Source organism: Giraffa tippelskirchi, chromosome 12, assembly GCF_054371585.1.
Source record: "Giraffa tippelskirchi isolate mGirTip1 chromosome 12, T2T-mGirTip1v1.2.pri, whole genome shotgun sequence".
Classification (NCBI taxonomy): Eukaryota; Metazoa; Chordata; class Mammalia; order Artiodactyla; family Giraffidae; genus Giraffa; species Giraffa tippelskirchi.
The window spans coordinates 45,780,518-45,804,534 of record NC_137286.1 but is presented as its reverse complement, the minus strand read 5'-3'; the positions used below and the strand labels follow the sequence as shown (position 1 = coordinate 45,804,534).

Genomic DNA, 24,017 nt, shown 5'->3' with positions numbered 1-24,017 from the left:
CTCCCTCTCATAGATAGGACCCTGAGTCCCCGAAGCAGGGTCACTGGCTATGCCAGGTATCATACTTGGCATAGACCAGGTGCTTGATAAATATCTAGTGATGAAGGAAGGAAGGAAGGAAGGAAGGGGTGATTCCTATATCAGGTAGAGTGGCCACTCCTGTCTTTGACACTGAGGGTGGCTCTTCTTTACTGAAGTCCAGGAGATGGCAATATGAGGCACAAAGCGAGAGACAAGAGCCCTCGTCCAGGGGTTTGGGGGTGCCCAGCTGGATGTCCAGAAGGACTCAGGTCCATCTGCAGCAGGACTCTTGTTGTTGTTATTATCTAGTCGCTAAGTTGTGTCCGACTCTTTTGCGACTCCATGGACCGTAGCCCAACAGGCTCCTCTGTCCATGGGATTTCTCAGGCAAGAATACTGGAGTGGGTTGCCATTTCCTCCTCCAGGGGATCTTCCTGATCCAGGGATCGAACCCAGGTGTCCTGCATCACAGGTGGATTCTTTACCACCGAGCCACCAGGGAAGCCCGGGCCAAGACCCTTGAGAGAGAAGTAAAGGCCAGGAGAAACGCAGCAGTTAAAAGCACAGGATGTGGACCCAGATCCAGACTCAAATCTTGGTTGTTGTTGTTGTTTTTTTTCACTTAGTAAAGCTTTTGCACTTTGGGTGAGTTGTTTTGCTTCTCTGAGCCTCTGTGTCCTCATCTGTAAAATAGGAAACACACTGCCCCACTGCATGGGCTAGGAAGGATCCCACCAAGGAGAAAGTGGACTCCTGGCTGGTTCTTTTTTCCCCACATTGGGACCCTGGTCTCCAGTGGGAGGGGAACTCTTCCAGCCCTGTCCAGCTCTGGTCCTCACCTGTTCAGGAGCCAGACATGTTTGGTGCAGGCCAGCGCTGAGCGGAGTTTGTCAGCTTCATTAACCAGCTGTGCTTGTTGTAACTGACTCCAGGCAAAGTCCCACTCTGCCTGGCCGCCCTGGGCGATGGCGTTGCAGTAGATGGTGGACCGCAGGTTGGGGTGGATCCTGGCGTGGAGTTGGGGGTGTCAGGGGTGGAGAGGCAGCAAGGGGGCAGGGGATTAGGACAGGGCTGTGAGCTTGAGGGACAGATAAAGATCAGGGGACAAACAGGGGACACACTCACGGGTTATCTCCAGGGTTGCTCATCCACTGGTTGAAAAGTGTTTTGGCCAGCTCCTCACACTTAGGCAACCCATTGGAGCAGGCAGTGCTAATGGCGTTAATCTCGCTGTATCTGCGCCGGGGGTGATGACACTCTGTCAGCATGCCTGGCCCCGACTCCAGCAAAGACTCCCCTTGTGCTTATGCTCAGTCACTTCGGTCGTGTCTGACTCTTTTGTGACCCTGTGGACTGTAGCCCGCCTGCTGGCATATAACTCCAGGCAGGCAGCAGGCATGGGGCTCTAAGGCCACAGCCCACCTACACTTTGGGTGCTTTGCTTCTTGCCTTGCACAGCCCAGAGAGGGCTGGCACAGACCCCAGCCCCACCTTTAACACCTAGAATCTGCATGACCATGCCAGTGAGGGGACCAGGGAGGTTCAGTTTGGTCCTTCGCACAAAGAGGCCAGACGTGTTCACAGGCCACACAGAGCCTCGGGGCAGGGCCCCCCACTCCTAGGTGGGGCTGGTTTCCTCCCTGACTGGTGGCCCTGGTCTAGCCAGGAATTGGGAAGTTCGGAGGAGGGAACTTGCTCTGGACTTCCATGGTCAGGGTGTCTGGGCCACCTGTGGTCTCCAGACCCAAGACAGGTCATACTCACTGGTCCATGAGGTTTTCTGGGATCTCAGTCCACTCTTTGGTGAGATTTTCAAAATGTAGGAAGATGGGTTCAACCTGATTCCTGAGGTAATTCTGGGGGAATGAAAACATGAATAGCTTCAAAGAGGAGACTCATGCATGGGGCTTCCCTGGTGATCCAGTGATTAAGAATTTGCCTGCAATGCAGCGGGCTCGGGTTGGATCCCTGGTCAGGGAATTAAGATCCCACATGCCTTGGGGCAACGAAGCCCAGTGCAGCAACTAGAGAGTCTGTGTGCTGCAACAGAAGGTCCCCCAGGATGCGACGAAGATCCCGTGTGCTGCCGCTAAGACCCGACACAGCTAAATAAGTGAGTAAGTAAATATTAAAAGCTAAGACCTGGCACAATCAAATAAGTAAGTAAGTAAATAAATTTTTTTTTTTTTAAATTAAAGAGGAGACTCAAGCCTGACCCACCTGGAGCCCCACGGAGCCTCTGACGTGAGTGAGCAAGCGTAGCAAGGGTTAATGGTTACAGAAGCAAGAGGCCAGAGGCTAAGGGAGTAACCCAAGGCCAGATAGTACTCCAAGGGGCGGCACTAGTCCAGGTTTCAGATGACTGATCTGAGGTTCTTTCTCCTCAAAGCCTCCACCAGTTCTGACACTGCATGTCTAAGTGTTACTATTTCCTAATATCGCTTTTAGGGCCTACCATCCCCCACCGCACGATCGTAAGTATTCTGCCTTTATTGTGGGGAACTTAGAAAACTCTGTAAAGCATAGGCAGAAAATACTAGCCATCCCAAAGTGTTAAGAAAGTGTTAGTTGCTCAGTCTTGTCCTACTCTTTGAGACCCCATGGACTGTAGCCCACCAGGCTCCTCTGTCCATGGAATTCTCCAAGCAAGAATACTGGAGAATCCCTTGGTGTATGCCTAAGGCCAACTCATATTGATGTGTGGCAAAAACCATCACAATATTGTAAAGAAATTATCCTCCAATTAAAATAAATAAATAAATGGGGAAAACAAAAAAAAGAATACAGGAGTGGATTTCCATTCCCTTTGCTGGGGGAATCTTGCTGACCCAGGGATGGAACCTGCGTCTCTCGCATTACAGGAGGATTCTTTATCACTGAGCCACCAGGGAAGCCCAATGACTACATAATATTCCATCAAATGGATATCCTAGCTTACTTAACCAATCCCCAACTGTTGAACATTTAGGTGTTTTTGGTTTTCTTGTCTTTTATAAACCACACTGCAGTGAACATCCCTCTGCATTCAGTTATGGATACAGAGCAAGCAGTTTGCCTTTGCCTCTGATCTGCTCCCCCCACCCCCCATCCCCTCCCTCTACCTTCCCCTCAAGCTTCCAAACTGCTAACATCTGCTAGGCAAGCAGAGGCCAGCTCTTTTCACACAGGGTTCTTTGGGGCTGAAGAGGATTGCCAGAGGCCACACAACAGGTTGAAGGCTTCGCCCCCCACTCCCATCCCTTTCCTATTCTGTGGCTTTTTCTGTTGCCTTCTGATGCTAATTTCCAGATTTAGCAAACTTTGCTAGAAGTCTTTCCAGTTTCTTGCCGTGCCCAACTTGCTCACCTTCTCAGTCCCTGCTCCCTTCACCCACCCCTCCATCCCTCCTGATCTCTCACCACCACCAAGGACCTGGTGCGGTATCACCACTCCAGGCAATATTTCTATTCACTGCCTCATGGCGTCATTTCAGGCACTGGGGAACTGAACCCTGGCATGCCCCTCGGCACGCACCTGCATGGGGCCGTAGACCTCTGTGCGGTCGAACATGAGTGTGAAGTAGTTCAGGCTGCTCACGGCGGCCTGCCAGGGCATGTACTCTGTCTCATTTTTCAGGAAGAGGGTGTTGTTCAGCGCCAGGGTGACAGGGACAATGTGGGCACTGGGAACAGATAGAGGGGCTCAAGTAAGCACCCCCACCCAGCCCGGGCTCTCTGTGGGGACCCCGGCCCCTCCTAGAGCCCGAGGTCCCAGAGGCCCAAATGAGCCAGCTCCAGCCTTCACCTGGGGTGGGGCTGGCGGGAGGGGTAGTGGACACTCACCCACTGCCAGTCACATTCCCTTGCTCATTATCCCCATTTTACAGATGAGGAAACTGAGGCTCAGAGAGGTGACATGCCTTGCCAAAGACCACACAGACCTTAAGAGACAGATCTGAGATTCAAAAAGACAAGAGGGCTTTGCTCTCTGCTCTGCCCACCTCTTCTCTGATTTGCTTGGCCCTCTGAGATTTCCTCCCTCCACCTTCTCAGGCCATCTGTTCATAAATGTCCATGTTTACGGGTGACATCACTTATATCAAAAAACTTAGCACCTGCCGGCGCTTACACACACAGCGGCTGCTCAATAAATCTCTGTTTATCTATGCCTGCCTCTCTCCTGTCCCGTCCTTCCCAGGTTTTTTAGCCTGACCTTCCTCGTAGCTCAGTCGGTAAAGGGTAAAGAATCTGCCTGCAGTGCAGGAGACATTGGTTTGATCCCTGGGTTGGGAAGATCCCCTGGAGAAGTAAATGGCAATCCACTCCAGTATTCTTGCCTGGAGAATCCCATGGACAGAGGAGCCTGGCGGGCTATAGACCATGGGGTTACAAGAGTCGGATACGACTGAGTGACTAAAGAGAGAGATAGGGGCACGCATGCGTGCTTAGTCACTTCAGTTGTGTTCGACTCTGTGAGATCCTATGGACTGTAGCCTGCCAGGCTCCTCTGTCCATGGGATTCCCCAGGCAATGCCCTCCTCCGGGGGATATTCCTGAGCCAGGGATAGAACCTGAGTCTCTTAAGTTTCCTGCATTGGCAAGTGGGTTCTTTGCCACTAGTTCCACCTGGGAAGCCTGACCCACAGGTAGTCCTCAGGAAAACCTTGGTGTGGTGGAGCACACTGGAATTCTGGAGTTGGACAGATCCGTATCTGGCTGTCATGAGTTACTGTGTGACCTCAGGCAAGATGCTCAAACTCTGAGACTCTGATTCCTTCTCTGGAAACTCTGGGCTGAATGGTGATACTGTCTGGGACTGTGGGGCCAAGGGAGGGGTGTCCTGAAGCACAGGGAGCCCGCACCCCATTCCTGGCACATGATGAGGACTACAGGAGGGAGCACAACAGGCTCTCACTATGGAGTCACACTTGCCAAGTTGCCGGGCTTCTGCGTCTGAGCCGGCGGGCCCAAGGGAGAAGGGGTGGGCACTCACCTGGCCAGGTTGAAGCTGTCGTAGATGACCTGCGCCCGGTTGATGACAGGGATGTTCTAGAAGGGGCAACAGAGCATGTGACCTCGGGCAGGCCATGGGGCAGGGCCTGCAGTCTGGGCTGCCATCTTGGGACTGGGCCTTGGGCAGGGGACGGGATGAGCTGGCAGCCACCCACCTCTGGCTTTAACATCAGCTGATTCTGAATCTTCTTCCAGTTGTTCTCGTCATAGTTCACCTGGTAATAGCCCGTCACATTGATGTTCAGCAGGACCCAGTCGTCTAGTGTGGCTTTGAACAGGTCATTCTGGCCTGTGGGGAGAGATCAGAGCTGGGTGAGGCTGCTCAGAAGGCCCCGGACTGACCTGACCCGGGCCCTCCCCTCCCCAGGCCTCAGCGGAACCGCCTCCCAGGCAGCCTGGCAGCAGCTGGCCCTCAGGCCGCTGGGCCCACGCCAAGGCGCGGAGCGAAGAAGGGTGGGACCAGCTGCCTGGACAAACTCTGGCGGGTGACCTTGAACAGACCAATTGCCATCTGTGAACCTCAGTGGCCGGCCAGTGACACCGCTGGGACAACTCCATTGGCAACAGCCCCTCAGCTCAGACTCAGCTCCCCAGGTCGCTGCTCCGTCTCCAGCCCCTCCTCCTCCCATCTTTCTGTCACACCCAGGAAGCGCCTCCTATCCAGTTAGCCCCCCAGCACTGCTCATCTCTTCCTGGGGGCTCCACGCCCCCTCCTCTCAGGTCTACCTCCAGCCTTCCTCCCGGCAGCCGGAGGGGCTCCTTCCAGACCTGCAGATCAGACTCAATCGCTTTGGCTCCTCCTGGCCCGAGGACATTGTCTCCTGCAGCTGGCAGGGACTCACTTCACCTCAAGGCTGATCCTCTGTCTCAGCCAAGCTCAGTCCCCACATTCTCTCCTACCTCAAGCCTTGCACTTGCTATTGACTCTGCCTGGATGGCTTCTCTCTGCCGCCCTTAGCCCAGTGAACTTTTGCTCGTCCTCTGACTCAATTCACCTCCTCCAGGAAGCCTTTCCTCACCTCTCCATGAAGTGAAAGCCTCCTTATTCTCTGATCTCCGCCCGCCTGCCCCAGAGGCCATAAACGCCTCTGATAAAGCACTCAGCACAGCTCCAGAAAGTACAAATGGCTTGTCTTCCTTCCCTTCATCTGCAGCCTTGGCTTAGGCAGGGGATGAGCTGCCCTGTCCTTGGTTTCTTCGGTGCCTGGCTGAGCAGGACCACTCATACTACGTGCCAGGCACTGTTATGAACATTTCATGGGAATCCTCTCCCTTAATCTTCACACAACTCAGTAGGGGTAGATGTTGTCCCTAGCTCCATTTTACAGATGGGGAAATGGAGACCAGTGACAGATGGTAACTTGACTGGGGTCACACAGCTGGGCAGCAACAGAGTAGAAATTAGAACCAAAGAAGCTGGCTCCATTTGTTGAATGAAAGGATGAAGGACACCCCCAAGGATGAGGCCTGCCAAAACCCCAGAACATAGGCCAGGAGCTGGGAGGATGGCCTGGGGGTTACTGTCCCCTAGGGGAGGGCCAGATTACTTCTCTCTTCGCCCCGAAGCCAGTAGTGTTCTTGCGGCTGGCCGTTTCTGATGGATGAGATGGGAACAATCCACAGATAGCTGCAACAAGAAATCCCAGAGGCCAGGGGTAAGAAACGGCAGCTCTTGGCCACTGCCAGCGAAAAACAGTCCTGCCCGGGCTCCCAGTTTCTGCCCGACTCTGGCACTAAACGCCCCCCTCCTCCTGGCCCAGGAGTGAGACTGACACCAACCACTATGGCAGGGGCCACAGCGGGCCAGGCCCTGCTACGGTCAGAGGGTCTCACGGCAACCGCCCCTAAGAGCCTCCCCGGGATGCCTGTCTCGGTGACCCCATCTGCTCACTTGAACTCTGAGGGGCGGGTGACGATGGAGTTGGGGTCAAGGAGGAAATGCTTCTGGGAGATGGTCCCTGTGTTAGTGTCCACGGTGATGACAGGGAAGCCCATCTGTAGGGTCCAGCGGTCCATGATGGCACTCACGGTGTCTTGCAGCATGATGGATGCCTGATTGTCCACAGCCTTGGGCAGAGGGCAATGGTGCAGCCGTGAGTGGACGGCCATCCTCCCCCCCACCATTCTCCCCCTGCACCCCTGCCCTCTCCTTAGGGTGCCACCTTGCTGGGAGGTAGTGGAGGAGCACCGGGCCGCAAGGCTGTAGCTGGGCTCCCAGCCTGCCTCGCCCCCCTCTCAGCTGCCCAGCGCTGGACAAGCCAAGAGCTTTCCAGCCTCTGGTTCATTCTGTGTTGATTAAGGAAATCTGCATGCCCCCCCCAAACCCCACATTCTGTGATCAAGCCTGAGGTGGGCGTGTGTCAGGGATGGCCACCCAGGATGCCCCATGGCTCAGCCTGAACAAATCTGGGAAGACAGGCAAGGGGGGGAGACAGAGATGAAGGAAAACCAGTGTCCCCAGGTCACAGGCAGGGCGAAGGAGAGGGCTGTGAGCGATGTGAAGGAAACACACACGGATGGGGGCCTGGGGATGGGCTTAGGATGGTTGTTATGGTCTTAAATCTTTTCACACATGTGCCTACTGCTTTTATAATAACCAAAAACCAACCACATCTGCTAATAATGGAGAAAATAAACAACAAAGAAGAGCATAGATAGAGGGCAGAAGATGCTATCAGAAGGTGCAAGCTGAGAGGGAGAGGATCTCTGGGGGGCTGCAGAGAGAGGGGACTCGGGGGAGAGGAAGAGGGAGATGCAGCTTGGAGGGGTGTCGGTATGGAGGAAAGGAACGGGAAACTGAGGTCAGGCAAGGCAGACAGTGGAAGCAGAGGAGAGGGACTGAGGCTGGGGGAGGTGGGGGCGAGGAACCAGGCTCACGACAGAGGGATGTTGGGCTGAAGAACGGTCAGGAGGGCCCAGGAGCCCACCTGTGACTCTGTGACAAGGCCTGGTGTCTCCCCTCCCTGGTCAGGCTGGTCATGGCATGCGGGCACATGGAAGGCTGACCAGGGCCACAGAGAAGGGGTGGGAGATGATGGAGGGTGATGGAGAGGGTGCAGACTCCAGGCTCAGGAAAGGCGGGGAGGGCCAGGTGGGAGGGTGGCAGTGGTCAGAGGGTCTGCCCCAGACAGGGCCCCTCGGGGTCTGAGTGGACAGGAATGTGAGGTGGGGCTGCACGGGAGGGTCACAGGGCGTGCTGAGGGTGCTGGTGTGTGCAAAGTGGTGCCTGGGAGGGGCTGGGTGGGGCACAGGGCAGCCAGGAGTGCTGAGCTGGTGAATGACTGGCTCCAAAGCTCCAGGGAGATGATGGCTTGGGCTCGGGAAAGGTGAGAGCCCATTTCCTCAACACTCTGAGGAGGGTGCTCCCCAGCTCCCCTCATAGACTTCACTATAGTGCAAGGTCGGGGGGCCACCTGCCAGGCTCATGACCCAGGCTCTGGCCGCACCTCCTTCAAGGAGCCATTGCTGCACCCACTTTACAGAGGAGCAGCCAATGAGCAGACCAGGCTCCAGGTGTCCTGCCTGGGGGGTGGCGTAAGCAGGGGAGCGGGGCACCTTCTCTCCCATGGGGGTGCTGCCGGCCCTGGGGCTTTCAGCGTCTCAGGACCCCCACAGGATGTCTTCAGGAGGGCTGGCTGGTACTGACCATCTGCAGGTGCTCCCACAGGTTCAGGTAGGTGGTGTTCTGATAGGCAAAGGCCTGCAAGTAGGACTGCAGAAAGACCGCACGGTGAGGGCGGAGCTGTGGCCTCAGGCTCAGCCACAGCCTGAGAGGCCAGGGCTCGGAGGAAACACCCCCCCACCCCGTGACTGGCGGAGGATCCTTACCGCCAGGCCCTTCTTGAACAGGTCCTCAGTCAGGAAATTCGAGAGCATCCGGATGACCGAGGCTCCCTGTGGAGAGGAGGGGGCTCAGAAAGCTGTGTCGAGCCAGCCGGGGGACCCTGTGTCCCCATTGGGCTGGGTGGGTGCTCCCGGAGCCCTGGGGGGCTGAACCCCCACCGCCCTCCCCACCCCCCCCCCCGACTGTCTGAGGACCAGCGTGGGGGCTGGGCAGCACCTTGCTGTAGGAGATGGTATCGAACATCTCATTGATCTGGGCAGGGGTGTTGACCTCGTCGGCAGGGGTGGTCAGTGGGTGAGAGGTGACCAGCGCGTCCACGGCCATCACACGGTACACGTCGTTCAGCACGATGAGGTCTTTCTGCAAACCCCCAACAGCCAATCAGGGGACTGGCCTCGGAGAGGGTGACCCAGGTCATCCCCCATCCCAGACCCCAGCGGTCCCCACGCAGGGGGCTCACCAGATTCCAGGTGGGCTCTGCATAGTCAGCTCCCAGGTACTCCACATAGGAGGCAAATCCCTCGTTCAGCCACAGGTCATTCCACCAGGCCAGGGTCACCAGGTTCCCAAACCACTGTAGGGGAGAGGGGTCAGCCCAGCAAACCACTTGGACCTCACAGTCACTAACGGTGTCCATGGCTACCCTTCGCCAAGTGCTCCCCACACGCCAGTCTCGAGCTGGAGGATTTACCGACTTCATCCTGACTCCTCCCCGAACCCCCCGGCCAGGTGGAATCCCCCCTCCCTTCTCAGCTTCTGAGGACAGAGCCACGACTTGTGCCATCTCCTCCCAGAGCCCCCCACGTTCTTGGTCTGCACTCCCCATGATGGGGGGATACCTGGTGGGCCAGCTCATGAGCAATCACAGTGACTACTCGCTCTTTGTTGCTGCTGGAGGAAGAATGAGGGTCATAGAGCAGCGCGTTCTCCCGGTAGGTCACCAGCCCCCAGTTCTCCATGGCACCGGCGTTGAAGTCGGGCAGGGCAATCTGGTCTGGGGAGGCCAGGCAGTTGGCAGGAGGGCCTCCGGGAACAAGGGGGGAGACGCATTCACTTCCCCCCAACGCGAGGCCCCTCACTCACCGGATTTGGGGAGTGGGTAGGCTGTATTGTAATGATTGGCAAAGAAGTTCAGGATGGGACCTGTCACATTCAGGGCGTAAAGGCCATGGTTCTCTGCAGTTGCTTTTGGCCGAGCCCAGATCCGGATCTGCAAAGAGGATAGGAGAGGTCAGGGGCCCTTCCTGGGTCCCCATGCAGGTGGGCCAAGTCCCAGAGTCTGGCAGGCTGGTGACCAACCAGGTTAAACTGGGAAGCTTGGTCAGCGAGGAGTATATGGAGTAGGGGGTGTCTCTCTTGGAGTTGTAGGGAGGGGCCTGCGGGGAATGAGCCACGGCCACCCTCTGTCTGGCACCCAGGAATCGGGAACTCCCTTCATGAGGGGTGCCTGCATACCAGATCACTTCCATCGTGTCTGACTCTCTGCAACCCCATGGACTGTAGCCTGCCAGGCTCCTCTGTCCGTAGGGATTCTCCAGGCATGAATACTGGAGCAGGTTGCCATTTCCTTCTCCAGGGAATCTTCCCTACCCAGGGATTGAACCTGTGCCTCCTGCGGCTCCTGCACTGCAGGCGGATTCTTTACCGCTGAGCCACTGGAGAAGCCCCCCTTAATGAGGAGGGTCCCACTTTTCAGATGCAGAGACTGAGGCTCAGAGAACTAAAGACACCTGCCCAAGATGACTCAGAGCTGGGGTTCACACACTGCCTAGGGGCTGGGACCAGGATGAGGATAAACAGGAATGTCTCCCAGGCCAGGACCAACCCTGGAGAAGGCGAGGTGAGCTTGGGCCTCATACCTGGACGCCATTGGGCGCCACTGACTCCACACTCGTGAACTCGCTCACGATGTAGGCCAGGAGGTACGTGGACATTACAGGCGTGGTTTCGAACTCAGTGACGTTCCAGTCGGGCTCTCCAGAAAGCGGGACACTGGGACCTGGGCAGGGAGCATGCAGGCCTGTGGAGGTGCGCCCCCTCCCCCGCCCCTGCGTCCCAGCCCTGGGGGGAGGTCTGCTTTCCCAGGCCCAGGCCGTGAGGCCCCAGCCAGACCTGCTCACCTTTGGGTGGCATGTTGGACAGGGCTGTGAGTTCCTTGGGGTGGATGAGGGTGATGTTAAATGTGGCCTTCATGGCGGGCTCATCAAAGCAGGGGAAGGACTTCCGGGCATCTGTCGACTGCATCTGTGTGGTGGCCAGCACCCTGCCCAGAGCAGGGGGTTAGAGGGTGCACCCGCAGAGTGTCTGTGCCCGTGGAGTGTGCAGGGTGGGGGCTGCAGGGTGTGGCTGGGTGTGCAGGGAGGTGTGCTCACAGATGCTGCCTGGCCTCATCCCTGTCCCCTTACTCCCCACCCCCGCTTTCCTCTCCCAGGCCACCTCGAGGCCAACAGGCCAGCTGACATGGGCGATCAGAGCTCCTTCTGGACTCAGGGTCAAAGTCCTGGCTGCCCCCATCCTGTATTAGCCGGGAGACATTGGCACATTTCTCTCCTCAGAGCCTGTTCTCTTATCTATCCAAGGTGGCTTTCAGTGTTCATTCCTGACTCCCAGTTGAATGGGGGTGGTGGTGGAAGGGGGGCTCGGGGAAATGGCTGATTGTCTTGGGAGCTCTGGGTGGAGCAATGGGCCAGCCAAGGGCTTTGGAACATTCAAAGGTTCCGAATCCAAGCCCTTCCTTGGCCCCCAGGATCCCGCTCTGCCCCGGCGTCTAGGATCCGCCCCCACTTGGCAGACCCACCTCTGACTTACTTTTTGACACTGCCGTCCATGTACTCGCTGCGGTAGAAGCCCGCCAGGTCGTCGGCCAGCTCCCCCTGAAAGATAGTCTCCATCTCGTACATCTTGCCCACCTCCAGCGAGCTCTTGAGGTGCACCACCAGGTACTCAGTGAACACCACCAGCTCAGTCCTGTCAATTTCGGGGGCCTGAGCGTCCCCCACACCCGTCAGGGCCACCAAATGCCCATCGTGGTAGGTGTAGTTGAGCTTCTTGCTGTGGATGATGATGACGTCCGTGGACTCCTTGCAGACGAAGCGGACGGTGCTTGAGCCCGTGAAGATATACAGGCCATTCTCGTTGGGAGTGAGGTAGGGCCTCAGCGTCACCTTGTAGGAGTCGGGCAAGAGGGTTGTGGGGAGGCGGTATCGGTTCCACGGCTTGCTCTGGTCCACGGTGGTGGCCGAGGTGGTTGTGGGGCCTGTGGGGCTCGTGGGGACCGCAGTGCCACGCTCGGCATTCTTGTTCTTCTCCTGGGAGTACACCACAGACAGAGCAATGATGGTGGCCACGGCTGCCACACCCAGGAGAATGGCCAGGATGCCCAGGGCCTTGGAAATGTAGAATCCTTTGGCCATGGTGAGGACGGGGAGGGAGCTCGGGAGGCTCAGGAACAGGCAGGGAACAGGGCAGCCTCAGGCCAGGCTTATATCCCCAAAGGGGAGGGGCCCCAGAGCCTGCAAAGACTGGGCAAAAATTAACCAGGGCTCAGAAAGGCGAAGGTCACTGGGCTGAGTGGAAACACGCTCTATCCAGGTTTCCAAGAGCAGATCCAGAAACAGGGTGCGTAGAGTGCAGCTCGGGGTGGGGGGGGTGCCTGAAGGGAGGAATCGGTGTCCCGGTATCCAGTTACAGGCCGCCTAGGAGCCCCACCGAGGGCTGAAGGGCAGGCAGGCAGCCAGCGGGGAGAGGTAGCAGCCAGGTGGCTTGGATGTGCCTGCGAGCTGAGACAGTGGGCACAGAAATAAGAGGATGGAGGTTAGACCCAGGAGGTTAGGAGGACTTCCCGCGGGCAGGAGGTGGGAGGTGGAGAGAAAGGGAGAGTCGGCTTCCGGCTTGGGTCAAGAGCAAGTTGGTCACCCCTGTGGTTGGACGGGGGCCCGGGGCGCCCCAGAGCCATGGTCTCAGCCTCCGTTGCATTCTTCCAGAGCAAGCAGTTCTTCCAGGTCCCCTCCCTTTCCCTTCTTGCCAAAAACTTTCCTCTCAATTATCAGCACACTGAGTAGAATGAAATTAAGTTGTTTTGCCTTTTTTTTTTTTAAAGAGAGGAGGCTGGTGGAGGCTTAACCTCTTCCCAGCCATGACCTTGGGCAGGTAATTTTACCTTTCTGAGACTCCTTTCTTCATACACACGTTAGAATTTATTTCTCAGGTTTGTTGAACAGATTTAATGAGAAAACATATTAAACACCATCACTATAGTAGAGGGCTTCCTAGGTGGCTCAGCGGTAAAGAATCTTCCTGCCAATGCAGGAGATGCAAGAGACATGGGTTCAAACCCTGGGTCAGGAGGACTCCTTGGAGGAGGAAATGGCAACCCACTCCAGTATCCCTGCCTGGGAAATCCCATGGACAGAGGAGCCTGGTGGGCTACAGTCCAAGGAGTCGCAAAGAATCAGACATAAGTGAGTGATTGAGCAAACACACTGCAGTAGAACCTGAAAGTCCTTTGTTCTTTCTTCCCAGAAGTCAACCATTCTATCCCTGGGAGAAATGAACATATTACTTATCATACTCAATATAATATGTTCTTACAGGAATATGATGTTCATTGTCACCCCTCCCATCCACCAGCCCAGTTTCTCAGACTTCAACACTGCCTGATCCTCATCCCAACATTCAACTCACCCTGCCCCCCGGTCTCACCGTATCCTGGGTCAAAGCCATTCTCATTGTCTATATGGACACTGCTAGGCTCTCAAGGACTCCTTGCTAACATCTGGACCCCTCAAACCCTGAATTTTCATTGGAAGGACCGCTGCTGAAGCTGAAGCTTCATGTGCTCTTTGGCCATCTGATGCAAAGAGCCAACTCACTGGAAAAGACCCTGATGCTGGGAAAGATTGAAGGCAGAAGGAGAAGGGGATGACAGAACATGCGATGGTTGGATGGCATCACTGACTCAATGGACATGAGTTTGAGCAAGCTCTGGGAGACAGTGAAGGACGGGGAAGCCTGGTGTGCTGCAGTCCATGGGGTTGCAAAGAGTCAGACACAACTTATTGACTGAACAACAACAACAAAACCAGTTTGCTACATAAATTGAATCATTTTGCACCACCGCTTAACAGTGTCCTTCTGCTCTCAGAATTCAGACCAAATCTTCTAATGATATCCACAAGTCAAGTGCTGTCAGCTGGCTGACTGCCTGACCTCATTCTCACCACACTCCCCTCTTCTGTGGAACTCCAGCCAATCTGGCCTTCGTCCAGCTCATCTACCACAGGACCTTTGCACGTGCAGTTCCCTCTGCTTGGATCATCTTCCCCCCATTCTTGCCCTGATTACTCCCTATTTATTCTTCAAATCTTTCTCAGAGAAGATACCCTGGCATCCCTGACCAGGTCAAGCTCCTGAGAACCACAAACTTCTCTTCAAAGCCCTAAAACTCAGCATAGTTTTCCATTTGATCTGTGTGGTGATGACCTGAGTGACCCACCCCCACCACCAGCAGACCCCCGTGAGAGCAGTCCATGGCTGCTTCTGCTCATTGGCATGGTGTCAGGCATGTAGTAGTCACTCAATACATATTTGGTTTTTTTTAATGTATAGTTTAAAATTTTTATTTATTTATTTTTGGCTGCCCTGGGTCTTCATTGCTTCAGACGGGCCTTCTCTAGCTGCAGAGAGCGGGGGCTGCTCTCTAGTTGGCTTGTCTCATTGTGGAGCACGGGCTCTAGAGCATGGGCTAAGTAGTCATGGCACATGGGCTTAGTTGCTCCACGGCATGTGGGATCTCCCCAGACCAGGGATCAAACCTGTGCACCCTGCATTGGCAGGTGGATTCTTCACCACTGGACCACCAGGGAAGTCCTCAATACAAATTTCTTAACTGAGAACCCCATGAACAGTATGAAAAGGCAAAAAGATAGGACACTGAAAGATGAACTCCTCAGGTCAGTAGGTGACCAATATGCTCCTGGAGATCAATGGAGAAATAACTCCAGAAAGAATGAAGAAATGGAGCCAAAGCAAAGACAACACCCAGTTGTGGATGTGACTGGTGACAGAAGCAAAGTTCAATGCTGCAAAGAGCAATATTGCATAGGAACCTAGAATGTCAGGGCCATGAATCAAAGCAAATTGGAAGTGGTCAAACAGGAGATGGCAAGAGTGAATGTCGACATTTTAGGAATCAGCGAACTAAAATGGACTGAAATGGGCGAATTTAACTCAGATGCTGCTGCTGCTGCTAAGTCGCGTCAGTTGTGTCCGACTCTGTGCGACCCCACAGATGGCAGCCCACCAGGCTCCTCCGTCCCTGGGATTCTCCAGGCAAGAGTACTGGAGTGGGTTGCCATTTCCTTCTCCAGGGTATGAAAGTGAAAAGTGAAAGTGGAGTCGCTCAGTCGTGTCCAACTCAGTGACCCCATGGACTGCAGCCTGCCAGGCTCCTCCGTCCATGGGATTTTCCAGGCAAGAGTACTGGAGTGGGGTGCCATTGCCTTCTCCAGTGACCATTATATCTACTACTGTGGGCAAGAATCCCTTAGAAGAAATAGAGTAGCCATCATAGTCAACAAAAGAGTCCGAAATGCAGTATTTGGATGCAATCTCAAAAACGACAGAATGATCTCTGTTTATTTCCAAGGCAAACCATTCAATATCACTGTAATCCAAGTCTATGCCCCAACTGGTAACGCTGAAGAAGCTGAAGTTGAACAGTTCTATGAAGACCTTCAAGACCTTCTAGAACTAACACCCAAAAAAGATGTCTTTTTCATTATAGGGGACTGGAATGCAAAAGTGGGAAGTCAAGAAACACCTGGAGTAACAGGCAAATTTGGCCTTGGAGTACAAAACAAACCAGATCACAGGCTAACAGAGTTTTGCCAAGGAAATGCACTGGTCATAGCAAACACCCTCTTCCAACAACACAAGAGAAGACTCTACACATGGACATCATCAGATGGTCAATACCAAAATCAGATTGATTACATTCTTTGCATCCAAAGATGGAGAAGCTCTATTCAGTCAGCAAAAACAAGACTGAGAGCTGACTGTGGCTCAGATCATGAACTCCTTATTGCCAAATTCAGACTTAAATTGAAGAAAGTAGGGAAAACCACTAGACCATTCAGGTATAACCTACATCAAATCCCTTATGATTATACAGTAGAAGTGAGAAATAGATTCAAGGGATTAGATCTGATAGACAGAGCGCCTGAAGAAATATGGACGGAGGTTCCTGACATTGTACAGGAGACAGGGATCAACACCATCCACAAGAAAAAGAAATGCAAAAAAGCAAAATGGCTGTCTGAGGAGGCCTTACAAATAGCTGGGAAAAGAAGAGAAGCGAAAAGCAAAAGAGAAAAGGAAAGATAAACCCATCTGAATGCAGAGTTCCAAAGAATAGCAAGGAGAGATAAGAAAGCTTTCCTCAGTGATCAGTGCAAAGAAATAGAGGAAAACAATAGAATGGGAAAGACTAGAGATTTCTTCAAGAAAATTAGAGATACCAAGGGACTATTTCATGCAAAGATGGGCTCAATAAAGGACAGAAATGGTATGGACCTAACAGAACCAGAAGATATTAAGAAGAGGTAACAAGAATACATAGAAGAACTATACAAAAAAGATCTTCATGACAAAGATAATCATGATGGTATGATCAGTCATCTAGAGCCAGACATCTTGGAATGTGAAGTCAAGTGGGCCTTAGGAAGCATCACTATGAACAAAGCTAGTGGAGGTGATGGAATTCCAGTTGAGCTATTTCATATCCTAAAAGATGATGCTGTGAAAGTGATGCACTCAATATGCCAGCAAATTTTGAAAACTCAGCAGTGGCCACAGGACTGGAAAAGGTCAGTTTTCATTCCAATCCCAAAGAAAGGCAATGCCAAGGAATGTTCAAACTACCACACAATTGCACTCATCTCAAACGCTAGCAAAGTAATGCTCAAAATTCTCCAAGCCAGGCTTCAACAGTACGTGAACTGTGAACTTCCAGATGTTCAAGCTGATTTTAGAAAAGGCAGAGGAACCAGAGATCAAATTGCCAACATCTGTTGGATCATCGAAAAAGCAAGAGAGTTCCAGAAAAACATCTATTTCTGCTTTATTGACTATGCCAAAGCCTTTGTGCAGATCACCACAAACTATGGAAAATTCTGAAACAGATGGGAATACCAAACCACCTGGCCTGCCTCTTGAGAAATCTGTATGCAGGTCAGGAAGCAACAGTTAGAACTGAACATGCAACAACAGACTGGTTCCAAATTGGGAAAGGAGTACATCAAGGCTACATATTGTCACTCTGCTTATTTACCTTTTATGCAGAGTACATCATGAGAAATGCTGGGGGGGATGAAGCACAAGCCAGAATCAAGATTGCCGGGAGAAATATCAATAACCTCAGATATGTGGATGACACCACCCTTATGGCAGAAAGTGGAGAAGAACTTAAAAGCCTCTTAATGAAAGTGAAAGAGGAGAGTGAAAAAGTTGGCTTAAAGCTCAACATTCAGAAAACTAAGATCATGGCATCTGGTCCCATCACTTCATGGCAAATAGATGGGGAAACAGTGGAAACAGTGACAGACTTTTTTGGGCGGGCTCCAAAATCACTGCAGATGGTGACTGCAGCCATGAACTTAAAAGACGCTTACTCCTTGGAAGAAAAGTTATGACCAACCTAGACAGTATATTAAAAAGCAGAGACATTACTTTGCCAACACAGGTCTGTCTAGTCAAGGCTATGGTTTTTCCAGTAGTCATGTATGGATGTGAGAGTTGGACTATGAAAAAAGCTGAGCACCGAAGAATTGATGCTTTTGAACTGTGGTGTTGGAGAAGACTCTTGGGAGTCCCTTGGACTGCAAGGAGATCCAACCAGTCCATCCTAAAGATCAGTCCTGAATATTCATTGGAAGAACTGATGCTGAAGCTGATACTCCCAATACTTTGGCTACCTGATGCAAAGAACTGAGTTATTTGAAAAGACCCTGATGCTGGGAAAGATTGAAGGCGAGAGGAGAAGGGGACCACAGAAGATGAGATGTTTGGATGGCATCACCAACTCAATGGACATGAGTTTGAGTAAACTCCAGGAGTTGGTGATGGACAGGGAGGGCTGACGTACTGTAGTCCATGGGGTCGCAAAGAGTCGGACACGACTGAGTGACTGAAATGAACTGAACTGAAGTGAATGCACACAGGCAGGGATTGGTGCATGGGTGAATGAGTAAGTCTATTCAGGAGTCACTCCTTATTGGAGTCTCTGTAGCCCATCTCCACCCCGGTCTCCACTCCCACTTTGTCCTGGGAGAATAGTCTGCTCCTTCTCTGAGCCCTCCTCCAACCATGGCAGACAGGCAAGACTCTTGCTCGGGCCAGATGCATCTCAGGGCTTGAGTCTGCCTCCTTCATCAGCTCCTTGAGGACCTTGTTCCTCTGCCACTCCCTGCCCTGGCTTGGGCTGGCCATCCCCTGAGCTTGCCTGGAGGCTTGGTAAACAAATGCATGAGTGGGTTGAATATATTCATAGGTTAATTCATCCAGGATCCCTGGGAGACTGAATGACTGCCACCTGTCATCTGGCCAGGGTCTGAGTACAGGATAGAGTCTTCGGGGGAATCCCAGGTGCCCATGTTTGGGCTCGAGGGTGCTCTGAGCAGTGAGCACTTCCCTCCTTCTCTCTGGAGACATGCCCCTGGGGCCCTGGTCTGGGCGATGTGGACTTTCCACTGCAGTGACCCGCAGCCACCCCAATTAGGCCTGGGCTGATGACCAAGGGGCAAGAGTGGGAAGCCAAGTCCCCGAGGGAGGGCTCCAGCTTGGGCACTGTGACCGAGTGAACAGCGGCCCCTGAGGATGATCGAGAGAGAGAGAAGTATGTGCTCCCCATCTCGCTCCATCAGGGCTAGAATTTGCCAAGGAAAGCCAGCTTTTTTGTGCCCTTGAAGGCTGGCACCCAGGGCCATGTATTCCCCCCGCAACAAGTTTCACTCTGTAGGGCCTGCAGCCTGCTCCCACCTTTGCAGCAGAGAGACACACAAGCCTGCTTGGCCTGTTCCCGACTCCAAACAAAGAAAGAGGCCCTGCCTGGCCCACCATGGCCTTTTCCTGTTTGCTTTGGACACAGCCCATGGGCCCAGCTGGCTGGAATCCTTACTCTTTTGGAAAGGGCCTCTGGTCTTCAAAGTTGGCGCAGCAGGCAGCCCATTGCCCTGGAATGAGAGGTCCCTTTTCTGGGCACTGTGCCAGCCCAGTCTGGGGGCACAGAGAGGGGCAAGCTCCACAGTCCCCACCTTCTTTGATAATAAAAAGAGATCTCTCTCCCAGTCCCCGCCACAGCCCGCGCATGGCCATGGCCATACCACACTGGGTAGCAATAACCACGCTCTCCTCTCCTGTCACCCAACCTGCCCACACAACCTGGCAGAGAGATCCTCCCCTCCTGCTTGCCCCTGGTGTCCCTTTCCTCACTGCCTGGAGGACAAAAGCTCAGCTCTGGCTCAAGCCTGAAAACCTTCTGTGGGCTTGACCTTCTGGCCTTTCCTCTTTCCGGTGCCCAGTGTGACTGCAGTTGTTGGCATTTCTCCCAAACTCCCTGGATTTTTCATACCTCTGTGCCTGCTTTCACTGCTGGGAATGCCTTTCCTCTCTTTCCTGTCAAACTCCTATTCATCCTTCAAAACCCAGGTCAAATTGTCACTGCCTTCTCAAGCAGAGGCAGCTCCTCTCCCCTGGTGTTTCCCTGGCCTCTGGGTCACATTTCTATCACAGAACTTAAGAAAAGGCCGTCTATGCTGTTCAAAAGCTTCTCACTAGACAGAGGTACCTCAACGGTGCCATGACTTTGTAGACTGCTCCATGCCTAGCACAGGGGAGAAGCCCAGTGTTGGCTGAATGAATGACAAGGTCCACACTCCTTGCCATGGCCTATAGGTCCAGTATGATCTAGCTTCCAGTGAGTCTCTGGTCTCATCTCAAGCCTTTGCCCCCTGTTGTTCTGCCCCACTGGCCTCTTCTGGTTTCTTGAGCCCACCATCTCTTCCCTCCTCCACCCTTCACCCCTACCCCAAGCTGCTCTTTGGGCCTGGAAAGCTTGTGTCTTTCCTTCACCTGCCACCCACTCATCCAGGAAGCTCACTTCAGTGATGCTACCCCAAGGAAGCCCTCCCAGCGCCCCCAAGACTCAGTGCCATGAGGGTAGAATCTTCCACACCAGCAAGCACCTGGTACACAGCAGGCAGGTAACACAACATGCTCATGGAACAGATGCAGCAATGAGACAACGAGGGACTTCCCTGCTGGTCTAGTGGCTAAGACTGCGTGCTCCCAACATAGGGGGCCCAGGTTGCATTCCCAGTCGGGGAACTAGAGCCCGTATGCTGCAACTAGGAATTCGCAGGCCGTAACTGAAGATCTCACACAGCACAACAAAGACTGAAGATCCCGTGTGCTGCAGCTGGGACCCGGCGTAGCCAAATAAGTACTAAAATAAATAAATGAAAATAAAGTTGATGTACTAGTCAGCTCAGGCTGTTGTAACAAAGTACCACAGATGGGGTTGCTTTGAAAAAGGAAAATTATTTACAAAATAAAAATTAAAAAATTAATAAAGGGGCTTTCCTGGTGGCTCAGTGGTAAAGAATCCACTTGCCAAATGCAGGAGACACAGGTTTGATCCCTGATCTGGGAAGACTCCCACATGCCACGAAGCAACTAAGCCCCCATGCCACAACTACTGACCTGTGCTCTAGGGCCCAGGCGTTGCAGCTCCTGAAGCCCTTGTGTCCTAGAGCCCGTTCTCCACAAGAGAAGCCACTGCAATGAGAAGCTCACAAACCACAACTAGAGAATAGCCGCCACTCGCTGCAACTAGAGAAAAGCCCACGCAGCAACGAAGACCCAGCACAGCCAAAGAGAAATAGAATTATTAAAAATGAATAAATAAATAAAAATTATTCATCCAGGTAGCCACCAAAATCATTTTGTTCAGCTGCGCTCACTTTGGGAATCACTGCTCCATCCCATACGATTCCGGGGAGGCGTCATGTGCAGAGGGTCTTTGGAGTAGAAGCAGCTTTCTGCCAATGAGGAGATGTGTGCATCTCTTTTACTATTTATCTCTGGATGGGGAGGAAGCCGAGTCCCCCGCCCGGCTCAACCAAAGCTGCCTTTCTACCTGTGGGTTTATATATTTCTAACCTGATTATGCTTTGGTCCAGAGAACAAAAGTTTTAAATTAAAAAAAAAAAAAGGCTAACAACGCATGTTAGAGAATATTTGAGGCATAGCCACTCCTACGGAAGACACAGCTTTATCTCAGATATGGGAGGGCAAGTTACTTTCTATTCAAACATGAAAACGCCAGGAGCCTGGGAGGGACTGTGGTGGGGAAAACCAGGACCAGAAGTCAGGCAAACAACTGTGTAGCCCAGGCTCCCTCCCAGACCACCGGGTCCTGGGGTAAGCTGCTGCTCGGGCTCACTTAACACCTCCCCCCGCCTCCCCTTTAGCTGCAGGGCTGGGCAGGCTGGGAGTGACGGAAAAACCTGAAGGCCAGCTATCTGCTCTGAAGGAGAAGATAGTGAAGAGCAGGAATGAGGCTGGAGCCCCAGTGCAGGCACTTTCTGGCCCCTGAGGCTCCTGGCTTTCTCCCAGGCTTCTGAGGTCTCCACCCACAGCTGCAGGAGCCTGGGCCTAGGCCAGCCCCCCAGGGTGCTTCCTCTGGGAGCCTTGGACCTTGTCCATCCTGTGAGAACCACAGAAGGCCCCCATAGGAAGTCAGCTCCTGTTTTGACCTCTGGAAGCCAATGCAGGGCACTCAGGAGCAAAGGAGAGACAGGGACCGCATGGAGTGGGTGGAAGGAAGTACACCAGCCTTGGAAGGGCCTTTCTGGGCTGTGGATCCTGCCTGGAAAACTCCCTTCTGTGTGACCGAACTCAGACAATCACCACCAGGATAATCACCACCACTGGCTCTTGAGGAAACCACAGCACAAAGTTAAGTGACAAAAAAAAAAAAAAAACCAAAGTTAAGTGACTTGCCCAAGGTCACACAGCCAGTTGCGGCAGATTCTATTGCTGGATTATACACGCCTCCCGAAAGCATCCTCTCATACAGCCCCTACATTTCGTACTGTGCAGTGCCCCAGAGGGTTAAAAGACCTCAGGAGGATACATACACCTTTCAGCATGACAACACAGGACAGAATATAAAGAAGGCCAGGCAGGAAGAAAGATCTGATCATCTTTTAGGGGAACTGTGTGTCCCTTCTTCTGAATTTTATAGGCATGCTAAGGGACATGGGGCAGGAGTAGCTGTTGCAAGGAGAGACTGGGAATCTGGTGGAAGTCAGCTTGGGGGCTCTACAAAGCGGCCAGCAACTCCCTGCCCCCAGACCAGGATGGGGAGCTGCGGGGGCTCTAGAAATTGGAACTTCTTATCAGAAGGGGAGGGTGGTGCTCCCAGACTCAGGCCGCTGTAGGGGACCCTGTGGACTCCTCTTTCAGACATACACTGTGTGTGTTTGTATGTGTGTGTGTGAGTGTGTGCTGTGTCATTCAGTAGTGTCCGAGTCTTTGCGACCCCATGTTCTGTAGCCCGCCAGGCTCCTTTGTCCATGGAATTCTCCAGGCAAGAATACTGGAGAGGGTTACCATTATCTACTCCAAGGGATCTTCCTGACCCAGGGATCAAACTCTTGTCTCTTGCTGTCTCCTCCAGGTTGCAGCTGAGAAACACTGCAGCGTCTCTGATGACAGACACCCAGGCCTGGGCCCAGGCTGGAGGTGATGGCTGGTGGCCTGTGTGAAAGAAGGCACTCAGGGGGCTCCGTGTGAGCAGCTGGCCCACCATCCACACCATCCTTCCCAGATTCTGGAAGAATCCCCAGCATGGGGTCCTGGTCTTCCACCAGAGGCAGAGACCCAGGAACTAGGCCCAACTCAAATACTGGGGAGACTGCTACCTTCCCACGTGGGGACCCCAACCTTTCTTCTCAGAATGCTTAGCAATAAAACTCCCGTAGCAAAGGGGCTGGAAAACTTGGCCTAAGGGTGGTGGAAGTGGGGAGGAGCTGACGCCCCACTCTCTAGCAGACTCAGGGGAAATCATGGGGCAGGGGCTGGGCTGCCTCACATAGCTGAGCCTGTTTCTCTGTGAAGTGGCAGCAGCTCTCTGGGCTAAGCTTCCTTCCACTCATAGTCTTTAGGGAGGTGGGCTAGGGGAGGATGCCAGCCTACTGCCAGAGTTGGGCAAGTCACCCTGCTTTCCCCACCTCCCCTGCCCCCAGTGTGTGGGGAGGGGGTCTCTGACAGATCCAAGGCCCACTCCCACTTCCTCTTGGCCGGGCCCCCATTGTTCCCCTCCCCCACCTCACATGTCTACAGCCAACTCTTTAATCACAGTCAACTGGAGGGCCCATCTGCTCCAAGACTCCTCTTTCAGACATACACTGTGTGTGTTTGTATGTGTGTGTGTGAGTGTGTGTGCTGTGTCATTCAGTAGTGTCCGAGTCTTTGCGACCCCATGTTCTGTAGCCCGCCAGGCTCCTTTGTCCATGGAATTCTCCAGGCAAGAATACTGGAGAGGGTTACTATTATCTACTCCAAGGGATCTTCCTGACCCAGGGATCAAACTGTCATCTCTTGCTGTCTCCTGCATTGGCAGGCAGATTCTTTACCACTTGCTCCACCTGGGAAGGCCCACACTCCTCTTTTACAGGTGAATAAAGCAGGACCCAGAGATGTCCAGGTCATTGGGAGACTCAGGGACTAAGCCAGCTTCAGACTTCAGGTCTGACTGAGAACAGCGTTCTGATCAGCCAGCCACACTGCCTGACTGTCCCACGGATTCCAGTAACTAGCACCTTGCCCTGGGCTGGGATGAAGAGAGGAGGAGGAGGATTCAAGTCACAAAACCCAAGGCATGACCCACCTGGGCACCCTGACCCACCGCACTGCTGGGGGGCTGGGAGGTGCAGGGTTAGGACCCCACTGGCTCTACCTGGAAGCCCCTCAACAGAACAAATGCTGATAGCCGTAGGAACACTGATCACCTCTGCTCCAGGGGAGGGCGGGAGCAAGCACTCTGTTCCTGTGCATGGGAAAACCCTCATCCCAGTGGTGGTGTTGTAAGGAGCAGGGGA

General features: G+C 53.5%; 1 protein-coding gene across 1 annotated transcript in view; it reads right to left on the bottom strand.

The window, feature by feature from the left end:
- ANPEP (alanyl aminopeptidase, membrane) overlaps window positions 1–24,017 on the bottom strand; it is a 42,977-nt gene that overhangs the window by 4,670 nt on the left and 14,290 nt on the right. Inside the window, exons 6-22 of the mRNA XM_081547104.1 lie at window positions 11,665–12,635; window positions 10,977–11,119; window positions 10,716–10,855; window positions 9,940–10,066; window positions 9,696–9,850; window positions 9,317–9,430; window positions 9,073–9,216; window positions 8,841–8,906; window positions 8,659–8,724; window positions 6,904–7,079; window positions 6,560–6,639; window positions 5,168–5,301; window positions 4,993–5,048; window positions 3,535–3,682; window positions 1,786–1,877; window positions 1,147–1,257; window positions 861–1,028 (exon numbers count right to left, since the gene is read on the bottom strand). Coding sequence (XP_081403230.1) covers window positions 861–1,028; window positions 1,147–1,257; window positions 1,786–1,877; window positions 3,535–3,682; window positions 4,993–5,048; window positions 5,168–5,301; window positions 6,560–6,639; window positions 6,904–7,079; window positions 8,659–8,724; window positions 8,841–8,906; window positions 9,073–9,216; window positions 9,317–9,430; window positions 9,696–9,850; window positions 9,940–10,066; window positions 10,716–10,855; window positions 10,977–11,119; window positions 11,665–12,269 — 2,525 coding nt within the window. The 5' untranslated portion in view covers window positions 12,270–12,635. The remainder of the gene's footprint in view (window positions 1–860; window positions 1,029–1,146; window positions 1,258–1,785; window positions 1,878–3,534; window positions 3,683–4,992; window positions 5,049–5,167; window positions 5,302–6,559; window positions 6,640–6,903; window positions 7,080–8,658; window positions 8,725–8,840; window positions 8,907–9,072; window positions 9,217–9,316; window positions 9,431–9,695; window positions 9,851–9,939; window positions 10,067–10,715; window positions 10,856–10,976; window positions 11,120–11,664; window positions 12,636–24,017) is intronic.